The sequence below is a fragment of the Myotis lucifugus genome, unplaced genomic scaffold, assembly GCF_000147115.1.
Source record: "Myotis lucifugus unplaced genomic scaffold, Myoluc2.0 scaffold_17, whole genome shotgun sequence".
Classification (NCBI taxonomy): domain Eukaryota; kingdom Metazoa; phylum Chordata; class Mammalia; order Chiroptera; family Vespertilionidae; genus Myotis; species Myotis lucifugus.
In genome coordinates, this window is record NW_005871065.1 from 11229763 (window position 1) to 11253032 (window position 23270).

General features: G+C 39.3%; 1 protein-coding gene across 1 annotated transcript; it reads right to left on the reverse strand.

Moving 5' to 3' along the window:
• Positions 1–3620: 3620 nt before the first annotated feature.
• Positions 3621–4682, reverse strand: MOS (MOS proto-oncogene, serine/threonine kinase). Its single transcript, XM_006085286.1, has one exon. It carries the CDS (start codon positions 4680–4682, stop codon positions 3621–3623), a length of 1062 nt encoding a protein of 353 aa, XP_006085348.1.
• Between the last annotated feature and the right edge of the window lie 18588 nt (positions 4683–23270).

The window sequence follows — 23270 nt, forward strand, 5'->3', positions numbered from 1 at the left end:
TATATCTCTATGAGGATAGTTAAGATTTTTTTAAATCTTCCTCTTTCATATAAAAGGTTTTCTTTGGAAATAAAATGGGCTGTATGCTGCTATTTAATAGTAGGGTTATAAAAAGCTAATTGGTAACTCTGAACATGTGGATGGCCCTTTAAGAATGAAAGCCTCACAGTAGGTTATTCTGGTGGTTTTATTACATAGAGGGTATTAGCTTGGTTGCCAGATCCTGCGAACTTAAAACAGCCAATGCTAGAACTTTTGGGCATTCTGTGGAAAAACTCAGGTTGTATCTCAGGTTCCCCTACTGCTGGCTTAAACGTTCTAGGGCATCCTGAACTTCCCAGCTTCCTAACTTTTGTTCCTATAATTTTCTTTCTCTTTGTCCTTGTGAATTAATGCTTTAAAAAAATTCATCTGTCACATATAGGAATTAGGGAGAACAGCTACATGAGTATGTTTGGCCCTTTATTATTCACTGGAAGTTCCAATATTTTCCAAGACTGTCAGGAAATTTTACATTTTGGAAATGTAGCTAATATACTAATAATGAAATCAGTATTCACAAAATCTTAAATTTAGTGCTGCATGACCTCTTCAACTAGAATGTAATATCAACTCTTAAGTCTATGTCTGTGCTTTTGCTTTCTCCCACTGAATCTAGCTCGCATGATGCTCAGGCCATATTAGATGATGCAATATATGCTTGCTGAATATGTGAATACTTGGATAAGAATTATTTTATGATCAGATTTATGTGAAGGAAAGAAGTACACACTATAGCTATTTCCTTTTTTAAAACATTGGGCACGGCATTATATTTCTCAGATACTTTTTCTGTTTCTCTTTGAAAATCATCCTTAATTACATTATGCTTTCAATAGTAATTTTCTTGATTTTTATAAACTAAATATTGTTTAAACCTTTGAAATAATAAAGCTAAAAGTAAGGTATCCCCTGCCACTATAATAGAATGGTTAAGGACATGGGTTCTGGCCCTATCACTTATTTGTGTGACTCTGGGCAAGTTTTTAATCTAATAATAATAGTAAATATGTTAGAGTAGTTATGAGGATTTAATTTGACATCTGTGCAAAATACTTTACAGTTCCTGGTACATAATACTCAATACACTTTAGCTATGATGATAATTTTTCTGAACAGATTCTTTTTATTTGTTTGAGGCTTCTTATATATGTTTTGTTGTTGTTGTTAATCCTCATCTGAGGATATTTTTCCATTGATTTTTCTAGGCAGAGTGAAAGAGAGAGGGAAAGACAGAGAGAAACACTGATGTGAGAGATACACATCAACTGGTTGTCTCTTGCACAAGCCCTGACCAGGGCCTGGGCGGAAGAGGAGCCTGCAACCAAGGAATGTGCCCTTGACCGGAATCGAACCCAGGACCCTTTGGTCTGCAGGCCAAACCAGCTAGGGCTTATATACTTTTTAAGGGTATTTTAAAGTTTTCCCAATAAAGATTTTGCACATTTTTAAACTTATACCTACTTTTCAAAAGTTTTATTTTTTATGTCTACTTCTATATATTTCTCTATATATCTCTATCCATCTACCTCTTAAAAACTGAGTGCACACTGATACCTATTTCATTTCAACACTCTAGGATTAATTCTAGACGTCCTCCTCTCTGTACTTATAGCCCCCTTCTACAACATTTATGCAACTTAGCTCTCATTATCCTCAATATACTTATTTGTTCAACCCTCCTGTATACAACTAATATCCCTCCCACACTGGTCAAGTATTCCATCTTTTGGGTTGACTATCACCAACCACGTGGCTGTGGCTGTGTCAGAGAGAATATACTCTCTTTTTCATTGCTATTATAAAAGGAATTCTCTTCTTTTATAAATTCTAACTGGGTTTTGTTTACATTTACATATTTGAAATCTATGGGTTTCATGTTACTTTTATATCCTGCTATCTTACTAGTATACAATCTTCTCATTGTTTAAATTATTTTTAATTAATTCTTTATACATCCTGAAAATAGAATCTGCAAGCAAAATTAGTTTTCTCTCTCTTTACAATTTTAAAACTCAAATTTCCTTCTCTTTTCTAATTTCATTGATTAATAAAATGTTAAATAGCAGTGGTAGTATGCACATTCATTCTTTTATTATTCCTGACTCAGTGGGAATGCCTCCAGTCATTCTCTATTATGATGGTGGCTGTTGGGCTGAAATGTGTGTTTGTTTTATACTTTTTAAACTTATTTTGAAATAATTTTAGAAATATAGAAAATTCGCAAAGATAGTACAGAGAATTCTTATATACCCTTCGCCTAGCTTTCCCTAATGTTAACAACTAACCATGATGCAGTTATAAAAGCAAAGAGATTAACATTGGTCATGTGTGCGTTTTTAAAAGTCCTGTTAAGGAAGTATCCGTTGATTCTTCTCTTTTAGTCTCTTTTTTAAACTTGGGAATGAATGTTCAATTTTGTCAAATTTCTTCTCAGTACATATCCTTATTTTTTCTTTTCACCAATTAATATGATGAATTAAGTTAATAAATTTTCTAATATTGACCCATCATTGCATATTGGAATAACTCACATGATTAGAAAATTAAATTTAAAAAATAAACTGTTGGATTCTGTTTGCTAATAGTTTATTTAGAAACTTTAAATAAGATTGGTCTGTAGTTTATTTTTTTAAAGCAACTTTATCAGGCTTCAGTATAAAGGTTATTCTTAAAAATAATTTGAAAGTTTTCCTTCTAATTTAAGTAGCATCAAGATTTCCTAGTCTCTAACGTTTGGTATAAGTTAGTGGGACTTTGGGTTTAATGTCATATAAGGTGAGAAGGGGGAGGGATGGACAACCTCTTCTATTTCTTCTATAGAAATTGGTCTATAATAGATTTGCTATCTTCACCGGGGCCAGTTTTGGTTAAATTATAGTTTTCTAGAACACAATATATTTTTCTAGGTGTTCAAATTTATTTCTATACAGATATGCAAAGTTTTCTCTTAAAATTAAAAAAATTTCCTGTTATGTCATTATTCTCCCTTTATTAATTTTGTGTTTATGTGCTTTTATTTAAGTCAACTTGTGGTTTATCTGTTTTGTTGATTTTTAGGCAACAAACTAATAAACGCACCTCAACTTGTGAATTTTATGTATGAAAGTCATCACAAACAAGAAATTTTGTTGGAGGGAACAGGAAAACAATCTTTTTCAAAAAAGTTTTTACTTATTTGGTATGGGAGCAAGTAAACTATTAATAGTTTAAATTTAGGTGGTGGGTATGGAGAATTTATAGAAAATTTTTAGCATTTTACAACTCAGTTCTGTTTTGGACACATTGGTTTTATCAATAACAAATCTGAATAAATGCAATACTATGGAACTTTTAAAGTAAGTCCACCTGCTGGAAAAGCAAAGCATAGACCTCTATGAAGGAATAAGGTTAGTTACTAACAGCACTAGGACCACTACCAGATTGGTAGCGCTTAGAAAAAGCATTTGAGACTAAAGGAGGCTTTAGTGACTTTATTTTCTAAAAATATGTCCTACAAATATGATTTTTTCCCTACATCTTCACTTCTTTAAAAATAAATAGAAACAAAGACAAACGCTTATCTTGAAACAGGTTTAGCGTCAGCCGAGGTCAGCTCTCAGGGAGCTGAGGTCAGCCAGGAGCAGCTCCGCGCTGGGCCTCCGCACGGCACTGGCCCTCCAGCAGCCCTGGATCATCTGCCCCAGCCTCTTCCCAGGGATGGAGGCCGAGAAGACAGCTGCCGAGAGCGGCGGCCGCAGGTCGTAAGCCACCACCGCGTAGAGCACGTGCTGCCGCTCGCCCAGGTAAGGCACCTCCTGGGTCGTCATCTGCCAGAGAGTGATGGCGAAAGAATAGATGTCGGCTTGGGGCGTCAGGGTCTCGCCTTTGAGGAGCTCGGGGGCGCGGTGGGTGTAGGTGCCGCCCAGGTGGTGAGAAGGGGTCTGGAAGCACGGGAGATCCTCCAGCCTCTCAGAACAACCGAAGTCCCCGATTTTGCAGACGTCCCGCTCGCTGATCAGAATGTTGGCGGGCTTCAGGTCCAAGTGCACAATGCTTTGTGAGTGGAGGAAGAGCAGCCCGTTCACAATATCCAGGGCGTACCGCAGGCACTTGGACAAATTCAGCTCCCCTCCTGCACCTCCGTGAGGCTCCACTTCCTCCTCCTCCTCCTCTTCCTCGGGGGAGCTGGTAGCACCGTAGATGACTTGGTGTAAAGTGACATGGCCACCGAACTCCATGATGATGGCGCCTAAACTATCAAAGCCCACAGGCGTGCGCGTACTGGCAGCCACAACCCCCACGATGTTCTCATGGCGAAGCCTCGCTACGTTGAGCTCAGCCCAGAAGCTGCGCTGGGACGCCAGGCGGTTCTTGGTGCACCTGTTCACTTGCTTGATGGCCACGAGCACCCCGTGGTAGGTCGCCTTGTACACGGAGCCGAAGCCCCCAGCGCCCAGCCTCTGCAGGAAGCACACCTGCTCCCAGTCGATGGTGCACCAGGCCAGCCGGCGAGGCAGCCGTGGGGCCCTGGGAGGAGTGGTGCCCAGGAAGAGCTTCCCTGTCCTACCTGGGAGCTCCGAGGGGCTGCTGCAGGGCCTGGAGTCCACGGAGGGAGAAAACTCGCCCGGGAGGTAACTGCGCCGCGGGAGGGGCGAGGGCATGGCCTCTTCCAAGTGGATCCGGAGCGGCTCGGGTAAGTGAGAACCCCCATCAGTCTGGGAGCACGACTGACTGCCTACTCCCTCGCTCAGCCTCAGGGTTTTTCTCCTCTTCCTTCATTTTCCCATTGAGCCGCATCTGGGCGGTTACTCAGCAAGGGTGTCTGTCAGATGGGGAAAACAATCTGAACGAAGCACAACAATATCTTCCAGGTGAAAGCATTTCCCTTCAGCACTTACAGTGAATTCTTACAACAACTGGCTCTCAGATAAACAGCACCCCTCTTTTACACTATTTCTTAATTGTATTAAAATGGGCTCCTCCCACCCCCCCCCCCCCCAGTCTCATCCTCTGAACATTATCAGCAATCAGACGGAAAAGGCCACAGCAGTACGATTTCACACTTTGCAGGCTATAATGATGGTCAGTGTTACTCTCCAGCTGCATTAAGTCACTTCCAGCACTTATTGGCAGAAAGGATTGAAATATGAACAGCTGACATTTGTTTATCTGATTACAGGGATAACTAGGTGCAACCTATATATGTGGGTAAAAAAAAACAACGTAACCTTAAAGTAAGGGATCCAAATAGAATCACTGATACAGGCCAAAACATGCACCTCCTAGTTCATCACGGGAAAGAAAATTTCTCTGACACTCCATTCAGCTTACAGAGCAAATTAGCAAGACTCCTTAGCAACATATCGACTTCCTAGCAATCCTGTTCCCTGGCAGTTCAGCCCACCCAGTAAGCATGCTTGCAAGAGAGATTCTAGGCTCCACAGCAAATGAGTTGCAGAAGTCTTGAAACAGCTGTTGGGAGAGGAAAAAAGAACAAAAAATGATTCAGAGCCATGATCAGGGCTTCAAAAAATAACAAATATGAGAGAATCCTGGGAGAGGAAAATATCTGAAGAAATAAAATTGACACAGAATCGCTAGTGCCTGCATATAATGTGGGAAACCAGGATGTTGAAATTAAATTCAGGGTCTTGCTGTCCAGCCATAAACTTTCCTTTCTAATTGTTACAAAAACAAAACAAAACAAAAAACAACAACAAACTAATTTTTATTCCATATCTTTGGAAAAATGACCAACAACATTATCCTGTTCATTAAAAAAACAGGTTAATGTTAGAATCTACATTCAAAAAAAATTCAAATGGTAAATTTTATTTTAAATTTTTGTACTTAGAGCATATAGGTGATATGTAACCACATTTTTATGATAATAGGTCTATGCTTCTGAAATATATTGGTTTTAAAAAGATATGTTAATACACAAGCCCTTTTGAAGTCTGTTGAGCCCTAGGATGGGATTCCTATTCTATACCATCTGTCTGCCTTAGTATGTGATAGTGTGTGTGATATTTAACCTGTTTAAGCCTCACTCTTTTCATTTAAGAAATTAGGTTATGCCAGAACCGGTTTGGCTCAGTGGATAGAGCGTCGGCCTGCGGACTCAAGGGTCCCGGGTTCGATTCCGGTCAAGGGCATGTACCTTGGTTGCAGGCACATCCCCACTGGGGGGCGTGCAGGAGGCAGCTGATCGATGTTTCTCTCTCATCGATGTTTCTAACTCTCTATCCCTCTCCTTCCTCTCTGTAAAAAATCAATAAAATATATTTAAAAAAAAAGAAATTAGGTTAATCATTATTAAAGTAAACTTTTCTATTTGGAATAAAAGTTGGGGAGCCCTGTCCAGATTAATAATAGCACAAATCTAAAATATGCAAACTATTTTAGTAGAAATATTTTAGTAGAAATGGCAGTTAAATGAAGTTGTATCAAACCTGAAATATAACAGGATGACAGTAAATAGAGTAAAATAAGAAAGCAATAAAATTATATTCTGCCATAAGTACATATTACAAAATTTATTCAATAGTCATCACATAGTTAGGATTATAATTTAGGGCTCTGAACCTGTTCTGTGGTATTAGGAGTGTTGTGGATATTAGCTGAATAAGGGCAAAAGAGTACCTTAACCTCTTTGGTATTACACATAAGGCAAAATGGTGTGATTGTTGTCATATAAGTTATTTTTAAGATATTAGCATAAGTAACTCATTTTTCAAAGTTTGATTTTATTATTTACATAGAATATAAGGTATTAATGAAAATGTGGTACTCTGTACATTCACACACCCCCGCCCCCCAACATCATCTGTCTGGCTTATTTCACTTATCATAATAGTCTCCAGGTCCATCCATGCTGTAGCAAAAGGTAAGATTTCCTTCTTTATTATGGCTGAGTAGTATTCCATTGTGTAAATGTACCACAGCTTTTTTACCCATTCATCTACTGATGGGCACTTGGGCTGCTTCCAAGTCTTGGCTCTTGTAAATAATGATGCAACGAACATAGTGGTGCACGTATTCTTTCAAATTAGTGTTTTGGGTTTCTTTGGATATATTCCCAGAAGTGGAATTGCTGGGTCACTTAATTAAAAAGGAAAAAGAAAGAAACTAAGATAACAAACAAACAATAAGAATTATCATCTGCCAATCTGCACAGGAGGATTTAATTGAGTATAGCTTTTAAAACAGTCTCTGGGGCAAGATGGCCTGAGTTTCTTACTGTCCCTCAGTTTTCTCACCTGCTAAAATAACTGAAGAAAATATGCCTACATCAGGATTGTTGTCAGGATGAACAGAATTCCAAATACTGAGATCAGGGTTAAGTAATACCTAAATGCTAATTATTGATGAAACTCATTAAAAAAACAATGATTATGGGTTTAAACCAAGAAGAAACAGAGTTGTTAGAAAGTATTGGTTTAAAGTGTACTCTATCAGGGCTGAGGCAACGCCCTTTATTATAAGCTAAACCAATTTGAAGTTTGAGTATTTTCTTTGTGCACTTAATTTTTGAGGTTAAAAGATGTAAGAGCATGTTGCCGTATTGTTACATGCTAAAAATGCGGAGGGTTAACACTAATCTGATCAATTTTAATAACCTTGTCACCCCCAAAGAACGGCAAAAAATAAAAGTTTTTGATAACAGGGTAGGCAGTCTAGCCTCGAACTGCAAATGAAACAAAGGAGAGAAAGGGACTGTGTGCACCTACTGAGGAGCAAAGGGCTCTCTGGTGCTTAGAGTCAAGGCTTTACGTTTTCTTCCTGCTCTTTCATTGGCAGCATGACTACTGACAGTCACCTCAGTACCAGGCAAACAGCGGCATTGACCACAAGCTGTGACAACAGATATCAGGATCAATAGCTAATGGAATGTGATCCATGCTCACCATGAACTCACTCGGAGGTTCGGGAGCACTGATTGTGGGAGGGAGTCCCCGTGGCGCGGAGGCTGGCGGATTACGCAAAGGGCCTCAGCGCTACTCGCCACGCCCTGCGCCCGGGATCTAGGGCCGCGCTTGCGGCCAGAGCGCGGCCCGGGATTAGGGGGAGCTTTCCCTGCCCGAGTCCCCAAATTACTGGAGTTGAGTGGCTTCTGGTCAGGCAGCCGGACCGAGGACGTCGCCGCCTCCCCTGCACGACGCAGGGCTCCCCAGGCCTCTGGCCCCTTAGTCTGTGTGCATCTATCTCCTGGGGAACCGAGGCGCCATGGCGGGGCCGTGGGCCATCTGTTTCGGGGGCGCCTAAGCACGTGGAGGAGGCTGGTACCTAGGCGATGTGCTAAGGCCAATTGCGCCAAACTGCTGTTTCCTTGCCCTTATACGTACACAGGATTTTATCTTTCTTTCATTTCAATTCAGAATCATCACGTAAGCTTTTGGAAGACATTTTAAAATGCCTTTAAAGTCAGTGTCGTTACAACAATGCACAGAACCCCGCTTCCAAGGGCCACCTCGGCTGCTACCCCGCGGGAGCGCGTGCGCCACCCTGGGGCCGTTTCCCAGTGCTCTCGGGTTTCACCCCAATTTCAGAAAGTTAAAATGTGAGGGAATGCCCGAATTGGAGTCTTTGAAGTGTTTTATCACTATTTACAAGGTCAAAAATTCACATTTGCTTTTTTTAAAATAAAAAAGTTAAGATATAGCCCTAACCGGTTTGGCTCAGTGGATAGAGCATCGGCCTGAGGACTCAAGGGTCCCAGGTTGGATTCCGGTCAAGTGCATGTACCTTGGTTTCGGGCACATTCCCAGGAGGGAGTGTGCAGGAGGCAGCTGATCGATGTTTCTCTCTCATCCATGTTTCTAACTCTCTATCCCTCTCCATTCCTCTCTGTAAAAAATCAATAATATATATATATATTTAAAAAGAACATCCTCAAAAAAAAAATAAAAATAAAAAGCTGATATAAATGAGTACATGTATTTTACTAAGATACGAAGATCACAGAGTCCAACTTGAAAAACATTTTTTTTTACTTAAGTAGAGTTTTACTGCTGATACTAATCTGAAATTTGAATTTTATATTTAGCAATATATAATATACTCGCTTCCATGTCAGTACAGCTACTTTTGTTTTTGTAACATAATATGGTCAGAAGCAGATCTAAGTTTTGTGGGGCCTAAAATTTTACAAATAAGGAGACCCTCTTTAGGAAAACGATGGAAAAATTAGGTATAGAGGTTTTGCCCCTTCCTTGGCCTCAGCTCATCTTCCATGCTCACCATGAATCGATCTGGTTGGCGTGGTGATTTAATTGGTTTTCCTTTAGATGTTTCAGGATATCATAGTCCCAGGGTCCATAAAAGGGAAATTAAAATGTGGGGTTGTCTCCAGTGTATCTATTGCAGACGACCATTCACTGTAATAGTCCAGTACAATGGAGGAAAGCTGGAAATGCCTTCCTAACATGTAAACATGGTGGTTTTATTGGCTGTTACAGAAAAAATATAAGGTGTGTGTGTGTGTGTGTGTGTGTGTGTGAGAGAGAGAGAGAGAGAGTGTGTGTGTGAGAGAGAGAGAGAGAGAGAGAGAGAGAGAGAGAGAGAGGTGGGGGGAGAGAGACTAGATGAAAGATGAACTCAGCAGAGTTGGGTACTGGAGTCCAAATATGGTGACTCAGGACAGCAAAGGACCAGTGAGGAAAGGAAGACAGAAGCTTACAAATGTCTAGTGACTCATTCTGCAGCCTCCTTTGCTGAATTCAGGTTCCTGGTTGCAACAAATTTTTCCGACCATACCAAATTCTTACAGAAATAAAGATCATGGTCTCAAACTTCATGACTGTCGTTTACTTGTAATCTGTATACAGAAATAAGAGATAGGGAAGCATACACACACACCAGTGGCTTAACTCCCTGGTCTTCTCAGAATCTTCTAGTTTGGCTTGCTCTTTTAATCACTTCTTTTGTAGAACAACTATAAGGAATTTAATGTAGCAACTTCAGCAACTCATTACTTGGGTAACCCAGAACATTTCTGAAAATCATTTATGTATTTGTGCAAAGGTCTTCTGTGAAACAGTGAAGTGTGTGGAAAGGGGTACCTATATCAGATGGCAGCTGCAGGTGCTTCTGGGAGGGATGAGTAGAATCTTCATCTGAGAATTCCCTGGATCCTTAACTTAGGATACCGTGAACACTTATATGTTCTGTATAATTTTTATATCCATGGGCCAAATAATTGGAGGCTGATTTTGGGGTTTATATATCCCAATTATCATTGACACATTTTAAAAACCAAAAAAAGGAGAATTTGGTCCCTTCCACAATTGACAGCAATCCCATATGGCCCAGCTCTCACCCATATACAATGTCCAATCATGTGACCAGATGTTATTAATAACTTGAGTCCATATTGGTCCCCACATTCAGCCCAATCCAAGGAGGAGAGGTGGCTACAGAATAATTTGTCCCAGATGACCCCATAGCAGACACTCTGTATCTTGTGTCATTTTTCTACCCAAAGGAATAGTGTTAACACATTAACAAGAGTGTTGATCCAGGTGAAGTAGAATCACGACTCCAACTTTGAACAGCAGAAGCAGGGTCAGGGAAACCTACTAGAAGATATGAAATTACAATAAGTCTCCATTTTGGATGGCTTTAGGTTTTAGGTTGTACTGTCCCTTGTTCAATGAAGACATATCCTCTGGTGAGGATTTTTTAAAAATCTATAAGACAGATAAATCTCAAGCTACACTGATTATGGAAAAGAGAGAGTAGACACAAATCACTGAAATTGGGAGTGAACAAGGGCATATCACTAGTACTTAAAAGGATATTAAGAAAATATTGTGAACAACTTTATGCTAAATATTTGACAACTTAAGTAAAATGGACACATTCCTTTAGAAAAAAATTACCAAAACTAACAAAAGAATAGAAAACTCGAATAACTCCATATTTATTAAAGAATTTTTATTTGTAATTAAATCTATTTCCATAAAGAAAACTCTAGGACCATATGACTACATTGCTGCTTATATGAAACATATGAAAAAAATGATACAAATCTGACACACGGTCTTTCAGAAAATAGAGGAGGAAACATTTTCCCAACTCCTTTTATGAGGATAGAATGACGCCAAGACCAAACAAAGACATTGTAAAGAAGGCAGAGAAGGCTGGAGAGCAACATCTGAGAGCAACATCTCTCATGAACAGAAACACAAAATTTCTTAACAAAATGTTATCAATACCATATATAAAAAAGAGACTGCATCATAATCAAGTAGGGTTTATCCCAGGAATCAAAGGTTAAGTTTATTTTAAAAGGCCAACCAAAGTAAGTCACCATGTTACTAGTACATGAAAAAGAGACAAAATATAATACTTTTCACAAATGCAAAAAAGCATGTGTTAATATTTAAACCCACTTATGACAATAAGCCTCAGCAAACTAATAATAAAAGAGAACTCCCTTAACCTGATAAAAGACATCTATAAAACATTTATAGTTAACAACATATTTAATAATAAAAGACTAAATTCTTTTTTTAAAATCCTCACCCAAGGACATGTTTTTATTGATTTGAGAGAGAGAGAGAGGAAGGGAGAGGGAGAAAGAGAGAAAGATCTATGCTAGATCTTTTGCATTTCTAGATATGCTTCTAATAATCAAATGATCAATTCCTAAAAACTGCTGGGAAGTTGATTAGTATTGTATTGAATATATATAAAAAATTAAAAATGATTGCATTTTAGGATTTAGTCTTCCAATCAATGAACATGGTACAGCTCTCCATTTACTTAGGCCTTTAGAAGGTAGAGTGTTCTTGTCCCCAATGAGAGCCAATTGCAAGCAGTTCTCAGAACTCTACTGAGTAGAACTCCTCCTTTACTTGTCTATTTGGGGCAGGGGATAGGTACCTACACCTTGGAAGGCTGAAGCCACTAGGAACAGGTAGGGAAATGACCCAGGTGCCCAAGAGCCAAGCTTTTTCCTGGATCTGACACAGTAGGCTTTGGCAGGTTGATTAGGCTGCTGTCCATGCACGGTGGCTGCTGGGGCTCTTGATTGAGGTGGCTGGGAGAATAGAGGAAGTTTGAAACTCAGTGGTTATAGAGGGTGTTCTCTAGAGACCAGTGTTCATTTTATAAGAAGCATCTCAACACCACTCATAGAGATTGGAAGTGCTGGGTCTCAGTGGCTTAACCGCTAGATTATGTGATTAGATTGGAATTTCCCAATGGGATTATGTGGATCAGTGAAAAGATAATGCCACAATTGCCCTTCCACCTGGGGAGACATCTGAGCAGTGCTGGCACCAACTGAAACAATTTTCAACATTTTAATAGAAGTAGTTCAATAATGTGGCCAGCAGGCAGGTGCCAGATATCTGGCAATCCAGTATCTTCCTGTTCTGAAAGCAAATGCCTGTGGGAAGTTAGAGGCTGAGCGGAAGCCCAAATCCAAGAGTTTCGATTTGAGGAAAACCTCTGGTTCTGAGGAGTAGGAAACTGTAAATCAAAATTTTAAGCCAGGAGAACTGCCTTCTCCCTCACAAATAGAGCCCATGTTTTCTCCATGTTGCTCAACAATGGTTTTAATTGAATTTCTATAGATTTATGGAGAGTTCTAGAAAAGCATATTATATCTAGGACGCATGAAATCTTATTAAAGAGTGATCAGTTAGTGATATGACATGTAAAACTTAGAAACCTTATTAAGCCTATAGTGATGAGGAGGAATTCAAGACAATGATGAATAAAGATGAATGTGCATAGACTCTTGCACTCAGAGTAGAAGCCTTTAGATTACTCCATTGTACCTATTTGTTAGTCCTCAGTACTGGACTTAATTGGTGGTTATTAACATATACATAGGGCTGAGGGGGGCAAAGCTAGAGCTGCCTTCTTGTGTCATCTGTGGTTTTAAATTTTGAATGAACATCCCAAGATATTTCTGGGGCAACTGCCAAATTCCAGCAGTTAATGGAAAAGTAATTGGGGCTATTCATTATCTACAATTGTTGGTTTGGCACGAGAAGCAAAAAGCCTGAGGAGCTTGATCCCTGGGGGTGGGTGGAGCAGGTATAGTTATCCCTAGAGAAACACGGATTCTATCAAACATCTATATGATGCACGGAGTGTTAGTGCTACTCCACTGACGGTCCTGAAAAAATGCCACTATACCAACTGGTCCTTGATTCTATTAATTACAGGAAATTTATGATTCAATAGCAATTATAAGAGGATTAGAAAGGATTATTCCCCAATTTTTAAACCACTCTGAAGTTCACTTGGATTCATCACATGAAGGCTGTGACACTACAGGCACAGCAGCACACACTGTTGGGGGCCACCTCTGCTCAGGACAGTGGCCTCCTGGAAGTTTTGGGGTACAGGGGGAGAGGACCATGCAGGACATTCAGGGCACTGTTTGTTGAGTGCGAATCTCGAATTTAGCCTCCCTGACTCTATAAATCCTTATTATCCACATGCTGTTTCAGAACGATGCTCTAACCAACTGGGCTCCCCGGCCAGGGCCTTAACCATGGTCTTTTATTTTCTACTAGAGGCCTGGTGCACGAAACTCATGCACTCGGGGAGGTCCCTCAGCCCGACCTGCGACCTCTCGCAGGGGAGCGGGCCTAAGCCAGCAGTGGATAGCAGCGGTGCTGTGGAGGTGGGAGAAGCTCCCAGCAGCGAGCCTGACTTCTGTGGGAGCACACTGACCACCAGGGGGGCAGGTCCTGCATTGAGCGTCTGCCCCCTGGTGGTCAGTGCACGTCATAGTGACTGGTCGTCCACCGTTCAGTTGATTTGCATATTAGCCTTTTATTATATAGGATACTCTGATGCTTTGGCAGCTAGGGCCTTGCTGACTCTGGAGGGTCTGCCCTTCCCAGGGCAGCCAGTTCCTAGAGATAGTAAATAACTCCTTCCTGAGCAAATACAAACCAATGGATCCATAGCCCCATCTTCCCAATCCTCGCACTCTGAGCCACTATCCACCTGCCCTAATAATCTCCTAAGGCCACGGACCAGACAAAGACTGACAGCTTCTCTGCCCAGAGCCTACTGAAATGATTCAAACCCGTGAGTCTCAGCCTCTTTACCCTGCCTCACCCGTTCCTCCCTGTGGGAACCACAGGCTCTTGCTCATGGTTGTTCCCTCACCCCCTGCCTCCTTACTGAGTCCGGTGCTTCCCCTGTGTGGCCCCCACAATGGTGAGGCATTCCTCCCACCTCTTGGGGACTGTGCGTAACAAACGCTCTTTTCAGTGGCAGTGTCATTTTTTGATCTGTTGGCCTTACCATACCTCAAATTTCCTGTTAATGCCCTACATTTTAAACAGTGGTGATGGTGAGTATAGACAACTCTTTCAGGGCAGTCTGCTGTCAAGAGGATTAGAAGAGTGGGAAAAGTAGAGGGGAATATGGGATCAACACATTACAGTATATCTGCATACGGATGGTAATGATCTTACAAAAGGAGGGAAGTAATGCTTTGTGGGGAGAGAGGATGGAATCCAGTGCAGGAATGAACTAGCTGACCTCAAACGGGCGTGTGGATAGTTCACTTATTTTAATAGGAAGGAAGGCAGAGTGCAGATGCAGGTAGACACTTAGAGTTGGTGGTCAAAAGAGGTGGAAATTCTTTTCTGTTTGCTTTTACAGTGGGGCCTTGACTTATGAGTTTAATTCGTTCTGAGACTAAGGAGCTCGTTAAGGAGCTCGTTAACTCAAATTACTCTATCAACTCAATGCAAAAAATCGGCGGAGAGACAGCTGGTATCTCAAAAAACTCGTTAGTCAGGACACTCGTATGTCAAGGCCCCACTGTATTTTCTTGGTAAAAGAAGAAGCAAGACCATCAGCTGGGACTGGGGAGGAGCGTGTAGGAGACGTGAGGAGACAGGAGATGTGACTTCCTGGATTAGGATGAAGTAGTCATAATGCTAGGCAACACCAAGGGCCCATCTGAGGTTCAGGATCAGAGTTAGCCTGACTGTGTGGTTTTCACAAGGAAGAACTATGGAATCAACAGAGAGTTTTAAATAGACTTGTTATTTTAGAACTGTTTTAAATATACAGAAAAATTGTAAGACAGTACTGAGAGTTCCCGTATAACCCACACCCAGTTTCCCCTATAACTAATAGCTTTTATTAGCATGGCACATTTGTCACAGTTAATGACCAATATTGGTACATTATTAACAATAGTCCTTGCTTTATTCAAATGTCCTTAGTTTTTATGTGATCCTTTTTCTGTCCCAGGATCCCATTCAGGATACATTACAATCAGTCATCCTACTTCCTTAGGCTCCTCTTGCCTTTCGTAGTTTCTCCGATTTTTCTTGTTTTGAAGGCCTTGACAATTTTGAGGAGTATTGGTCAAGTATTTTGTGGACTTGCCCTCATTTGGGATTTGTCTTGACATTTTTCTCACGATCAGACTGAGGTTATGGGTTTTTGGAAGGAAGACCACAGGGGTAAAGTTCCATTTTCATTACACCTTCTCAAGGGTGCACAATACCAACATGACTTATTCCTTTTGACATTGACCTTGATCACCTGGATGAGGCAGTGTTTGTCAGGATTTTCTGCTGTAAAGTCTCTATTTTAGCCCCTCCCCCTTCCCTTTCCGTACTGTACCCTTTGGAGAGAAGTCACCATGTGTTATCCATACTTAATACGGAGGGAGTTATACGGCTTCTTAAATTAAAAATTTGGATTCTTCTGCACAAAGATTTATCTATTCTCCCTCACTCAATCATTTACATCAGTATGCAGTCATAAATATTTACTTTATACTTTGGATTATAATCCAGTACTACTTTATCTTGTTGTTCAAATTGTTACAGCTTTGGCCACTGGGAACTTTTCAATGGGCTACTGTGTTCCTTTGACATACCTCTGCCATATGGGGTTTTTATTGCTATTTTTGTGCACTTCTTTATTTTCTGACACTAAAAGATGTTCTAGGCTCATTTTATTTCCTGCTCCAGTCCTAGAATCAGCCATTTATCCAGTGCTATTCATTTTTAAAAATTTTGTTATTTTTTAACTTTAAAATTAAAATATTCAAAAAATATATGTACAGCTTAGTGAATTATTATAAGGAACATACCCTTCCAGTGTTGTGCTGAAGCTGATTCACAGTCTCCTAAGAGTTGTTTGTTCAATCTCTTCCCAACTTCACATCCAATGACATCATGTTGGTAGCTTGAAATTGGCCATGGTGGTAGTATTTACATGATGGAAACAGGAAATGCTAAAAGTCAGGGCTTTCTTTTCCCCCTAGAGAGCCAGCTGTTAAATACCAGCAAGCTACTGCTTGTAACCATCATCCAAGTCAAGAAGTAAAACCACAAACTAATAAATAAAACGTTGCCAGCCACCCCAGTCACCCCTCCATGTATCCCAACACAGTCCTCTCTTACTAAAAGTAACCCCTACCCTTACTTTTATAGTAATCACTTCCTTGTGTCTTGTTAATGGTTTTTATCACCTACTAGAGGCCTGATGTACGAATCTGTGCCTGGGTGGGGTCCCTCTGGGTGGCCTGCAGGAATCCGGCCGAAACCCCGCGCCTTCCCAAGGGGAGTGGCCTGGGGATTGGGCTGAAACCAGCTCTCCAGCCCTCCGACATCCCCTGAGGGGTTGTGGATTGCCAGTGGGCACAGGCCAGGCTGAGGGACTCCACCGGTTCACAATTGGGCCAGGGAGGGGCTGCCGGAGGGCTCCAGGGCATGTCCAGCCCATCTCGCTCAGTCCCCATCGGCCAGAACCCAGCAGCAAGCTAACCTACTGGTTGGAGCATCTGCCCCCTGTGCACCTCATAGGGAGCAGTTAAGCAGCCTTAGCATATCACTAGCATATTTTACGCTTTGATTGGTTCGGTTGTTCTGCTGTTTGGTCTATTTGCATATTACCCTTTTATTATATAGGATGTGCCCATCCCTAGACACTATGGTTATTATCAGATATGATTTTTACCCTGATGTGTATTTTTTTTAAGGCCTTTAATCTATGGACTCCCTCCATCCCCCCCTCTTTTTTTAAAAAACAACAACAACACAATTACTCTGTTGAAGCATGTGGGCCATTTTATCTGTAGACTTTCCCCAATCTGTATTTTACTGATTGCATATTCATGGTATAGTTCAACATGTTTCTTTGTACTTCATTATTTACTGTATCGAATTGACATTGCTAGAATATTCCACCTAACAACAGCAGCATACACAGTCTTTTCAAGTGTCCATGGAATATAGGGTGTCCCAAAAAATGTATACAAACAATTTGAATAATTATAAAGGTAGTGTTTATTAAAATACATTTCATTTTCAAAATTGAGCTATCAGTTGTTAAAGTGTGTAAACATTTTTGTGTGTATATCAATAAGAAAACAACCAAAAACCAGAAATCAACAAATGTAAAAAATTGAAGCCAAAAAGAGTATGTTCTCTGATCACAATAGAATGAAGTTAGAAAAGAATAGCAGAAAGATAACAAGAAAATCTTCAAACATTTTGCAACCAAATAACACACTTCAAAATAATCCTTATGTCAAAGAAGAAATCTCAAAGGAAGTTGAAAAAAACCAAAACCAACATTGGACTGATATGCATACAGCATATCAGAATTTATGGGATACAGCTAAAGCAGTGCTCAAAAGGAAATTTGTAACACTAAATGCTCACATTAGGAAAGAAGAAAAATCTCTGATCAATAGTTTACACTCCCACCTCAAGAACTTAAAAGAAGAAGAGCAAAAGAAACCCACATGAAGTTTAAGGAAAAGAATTATAGAGCTCAGAAAACAATGAAATTATAGCAGAAAAGCAGTAGGGAAAAATCAATGCAACAAAATCTAGCTTTTTGAAAAGATTGACAAAATTGACAAACCTCTGGCAAGACTGACATATAAAAGAGAAGACGAATTACCGATATCAAGATTGAAACAGATAATATAACTACAAACCTTGCAAACATAAAAAAATAATAAGAGATACTACAAAGAACTCTCTTTTATAAATTGGCAAATTAGATAAAATAGACCAAATCCTCAAAAAGCACAAACTACCCTAATTCACCCAATATGAAATTCGTAATTTGAATTATTCTATAATTATTAAGGAAATTAAATTCTTATATTCAGAACTCTCCCCAAAGAAATCTTGAGGCTCAGATGGCTTTAATGGAGAATTTTTCTTAAGGTTAAAAAAAAAATTAGCCAATTCTACATAATCTATTCCAAAACACAGAAGAGAAGGGAACACTTTCAAATTCATTTTATGAGGCAAGTATTACCTTGATACCAAAACCAAAGACAGTACAAGAAATGCAATCAACAGACCAATATTCCTCATGAACATCGATGCCAAAATCATTAACAAAATGTTAACAAATAGAATTCAGCAATATATAAAACATTGTACAAGTGATGTTTATTCAAGGAATGCAAAGTTAGTCAGTAGTTAGTATTTGAAAATTAAAAATGCAATCCACCATATTAGCAGGCTGAATCAGAAGTCACATCAACATATCAATTGATTCAGGAAAAAAACTTTTGAAAAATTCAACACTCATCTATGACAAAACTCTTTATGAACTAAAAATAAAGGGGAACTTTCTTAATTTAATAAAGGGTATTTATAAAAACCTACACGTAATAGAATTCTCAATGGTGAAAGGCTGAATATATTTTGCCTGAGATTGGGAACAAGGTAAGGATGTCTGCTCTCACCACGTATATTCAACATAGTACTGGAAGTTTTAGCTAGTGTAATAAAGCAAGAGAAGAAAAAGAAAACTCATAGAGATCAGAAAGAAAGAAATAATATTGTTCCTATTTGCTGATGACATGCTTATATCTGAGAAAATTTTCCAAATTTACAATAAAATAAAATAAACCCTGAACTAATAAGTGAGTTCATTAAGGTCACAGGATGAAAGATAAATATACAAAATCAATTGTATTTCTATATACTAGCAATGAACACATGTACCCTTAAACTAAAAATACAATCCCATTCACTATCACTCAGAAGGAGAGAGAGAGAGAGAGAAAATCTAAAACATTTACAGTATGTTGAAAACTACAAAACATTGATTAAAGAAATGAAAGAAGACCTAAGTAAATGGAGAGACATACTAGGTTCATTGATTGGAAGATAACATTGTAAAGATGTCAATTGTCTCCAAATTGATATTTAGATTTGACGCAATTCCTATCAAATTCTCTATTTTAGGAATGAAGAGTGTTCTAGCACTAGCCAGTTTAGCTCAGCAAGTTTAGAGCATCAACCCTTGGACTGAAGGGTCGTATCATGGGTTTGATTTAGGTCAAGAGCATGTCCCTGGGATGCAGGCTCAATCCCTGGCCCTGGTCGGGGTGCATGTGGGAGGCAACCAATCGAAGTGTGTTTCTCTCACCATTGTTTTTCTCTCTCTGTCTCTCCCTCTCCGTCCACTCTTTCTAAAAATCAATGGGGGGAAAAACCTCGGGCGAAGATTAACATACACACATACATACATAAATAAAATAATTAAATAGTGTTCTAAAGTTTATATGGAACTGCAAAGAAACCAGAAGAGCTAAAATAATTTTGATAAGAATAATGAAATGGGAGGAATTGGTCTACTCCATTTCAAGACTGGTTATATAGCTATAGTATTTAAGACCATGAAGTATTGGTGGAGGGATAAGCACATAGATCAATCGAAGAGAGTAGAGAATACAGAAATAGATCCAAACTGATTTTTGACAAAGATTTAAAATCAATTCAAAAGAGGAAAGATAACCTGTTCAATAAATGATTGCTGGAGCAATTGGACATCTCTGGGCAAAAAAGTGCAAACCAAACAAACAAAAAACCCTCTTTCTAAGTCTCACAGTTTATAAAAAAATTATCTCAAAATGCATCAAGTGCTTAAATTTAAAACATAACCCTATAAAACTTTTAGGAAAAGACATGTGAGAAATCTTCAAGATCTAAGGTTACACCAAAACTTCTTAGACTGAAAACCAAAAGCATGATCCTTAAAGGGAAAAATTGGTAAATTAGACTTCATGAAAATTTAAAACTTTTGCTTTGCAAAGGACCCTGCCAAGAGGATGAAAATACAAGCCACAAACTGGAAAAACCTTTGCAAACCACACATTCAACAAAGGGCTAGTATCTGGAACATATCAAGAACGCTCAAAACCCGGCAGTTAAAAAACGAAACAATCCAATTTAAAAATGGGCAGAACAGAAGAGATGTTTCTCCTAAGAGGATATGCAGAGTACAAATAATCACATGCAACAATCTGCCATTAGAGAACCTCACTATCATTAGGAGTATTCACTACCTTCCACACCCTGCATTTTTTTCTTTTTGTTAATCCTCACCTGAGAATATATTTTCCATTGATTTTTAGAGAGAGTGGAACAGAGGGAGGGGGAGAGGGAAATGTCCATGTGTTGCCTCCCACATGGCCCTGACTGGGGGCAGGGACTGAACCTGCAACCCAGGTGGGTACCCTTGACTGGGGATAGAACCTTCGACCCTTTGATGCTTGGGTCAATGCTGTAACCACAAAGCCACTTGGGCCAGGGCTCTTTATTTTCAATCCTCACCCAAGGATTTGTTCTTATGGCTTTTAGAGAACGAGGAAGGCGGGGGTGGGGTGGGGGGAGAGAAACAGTGCTAGGTTGCCTTGTGTATATGCCCTGTCCCGGGATCAAACCTGCAATGGAGGTATGTTCCATGACCAGAAATCGAACCCACAACTTTCGGTGTTCGGGATGATGCTCCAAGCAACAAAGCCACGCTGCCAGGGCTCCCACACCCCATTTTGCTTTTCTCCACAGCATTTATCACCACGGTATGCATCATGTATTTATTCATGCGTTTATTTATCGTCTGTCTCCCTCCAGTAAAATGCAGTCTCCATGTGGGGGGGATTATCTTTTGTTCACTGCTTTTTGTCTCCGGCCATAATTTTGCCTGGCAGGTGGTGAGTGCTCAGTCAATGTTTACAGAATGAATGAATACATGCTCTTGCAAGGTTAGGTGGAATTCAGCTCTGACTTTTATCCATGGGGTGCTGGTCTTTTGTCAAATAATAGAATTTTAATCACTTTTTCCTTCTTTTCTATGGTATTTGACTTAGTCCAATTTTCTACTCGTTCTTGAGTCTTGGTAATTAATATTTTATTAGGGAACCATCCATTTTCTCTAAATTTGCAAAAATAACTTCAATAGAGTTAGAAATAGTAGTCTCTTATAATTCTTTTACTCTTTTATCTCTTTTTTATTTAGCAAGGATCACCAAAGGTTTTTCTACCTTATTGATTTTTTGTTGTTGTTGCAAAGTATTCATTTCACATTTATTTTTCTAATTCTTACCTCACTGAATCCACCCTTAACTTGTTTTATCTATTTACCTTCTTCTGATTTATTTTATTGTTCTTTTCTTTCCAATATCTTATGTTGATGTACTAATGAGGATGAAGGCTAAATTGCCGTGGAAGGGCGTCCCAAAACCTCCTTACTATTTCTCTTTCATAGGAGTCCTGGTGGGTAGGTAGTCTGTTCCATGCACTCATTCAGGAACATAAGCAAGCAGAAAACTCCCATTCTCTAGGGCGAGGTACACACACCATAACATGAGGGACAATCCTGTCTGTTGCCTGCTTTTGTAAAAAACGTTTTATTGCAACATAACTACGCCGATTTATTTACATCTGCCTACGGCTGCTTTTGAGCTACAGTGGCCGGATTGAGCAGATATGACAGAGAGCAGATGGCCCACAAAACCTAAGTTATTTTCTCTCTGGCCCTTTTCAGAAAAAGTTGTTGACACTGGGCTAAGGCAATGTCCTGTGTGCAGAATCACAATGGGGTCACCACTGGGCCCTTCTTCCCGCTGCGGGGGGAGGGAAAGCAAATGGGGACACTGCATGCCACGAACACCAGGAACGAGAAAGCAACGCATGTCACCATTATTATTTAACATTTTTCTTGGAGATTTTAGTGAATGTAAGAACATGAAATGACTGGCATGGACATTAGATAATACATAAAAGTTTTTTTGTTTGTTTGTTTGTTTGTTTTTGCTGATGATATGAATGTACACTTTGGCAAGCCCGGAAAAAAACCAACCAATTAGAATAATCATGCAACTTCGGTTAGTAGATAGGAAATAAATGTTAAAATAAATCAACTGCTTTCTTATGTTCTAGCAATACAAATCTAGATGTGAAATGTGAAGATACATTTTAAATTACATAGGAAAAATTTTTAACAAGGTAGATTGAAGGCCAATATTAATAATCTTTAATATTACAACACATTAAGCAAAATCTTAAAAAATGGAAAGGTCTTTGATGTTCTATGTTACTTCTCTCAAAATTAACATCTAAATATAATGCTATTTCCAATGAGACTAGAATTAGAAAAAACAGGGTTCTTTTTCATAATTGAATAAAATATAGGGTGTCCCCAAACAATGTATACACACTTTGAATAATTATAAAGGCAATGTTTATCAAAAATACATTTCATTTTTTAAATGTAATAGAATCTACAGAAAAATGTGTATACATTTTTTTGGGACACCCTGTATTTTTTTTTAAGTATATTTTTTTATTGATTTCAGAGAGAAAGGGAAAGGGAGAGAGAAATAGAAACCTCAATGATGAGAGAACATCATTGATCGGGCTGTCTTTTGCAGGGCCTACACTGGGGATGGAGCCCGCAACCTGGACATATGCCCTGACTGGGAATTGAACCATGACCTCCTGGTTCATTGGTCGATGCTCAACCACTGAGCCATGCCTGCCAGGCACCCTGTATTCTTAATGTTGAACAAAATGTCTAGGACAATAGTGAAGAAAACCATGAAAAGGAACATTGGAGAGGAGATTTGCCACACTCATCAGAACCAACCCTAAAGTCACCTTAAGCATATCAATAAAGTCTCCAGCTAACATATGACAAGTGTGGAAGTTCATTGAAGAGAGTCTATAGTGTGATGCCAGCACAATCATCTACTTTTCTCAAAGAAATTAAAATTATATCAGTATCTTATACCTGATATAAAAAAATAGACTGAAATTTAAATATAAAAATATAAAACAATAAAAACCTTATGAAAAAATTTGGGAAGAGTGATAAAGTTAGTCTTTAACCCAGTAATTCTAATCCTGAGATCCTATCCCATATAATAAAGCCTGAAAATCTAGGGCCAGAGAAAAATTTTTTATTCATTATGACTATATAAAAATTCACAA

Coding starts and splice junctions, on each gene's coding strand:
- MOS (XM_006085286.1), bottom strand. CDS start 4,682: ATGCCCTCGCCCCTCCCGCGGCGCAGTTACCTCCCGGGCGAGTTTTCT.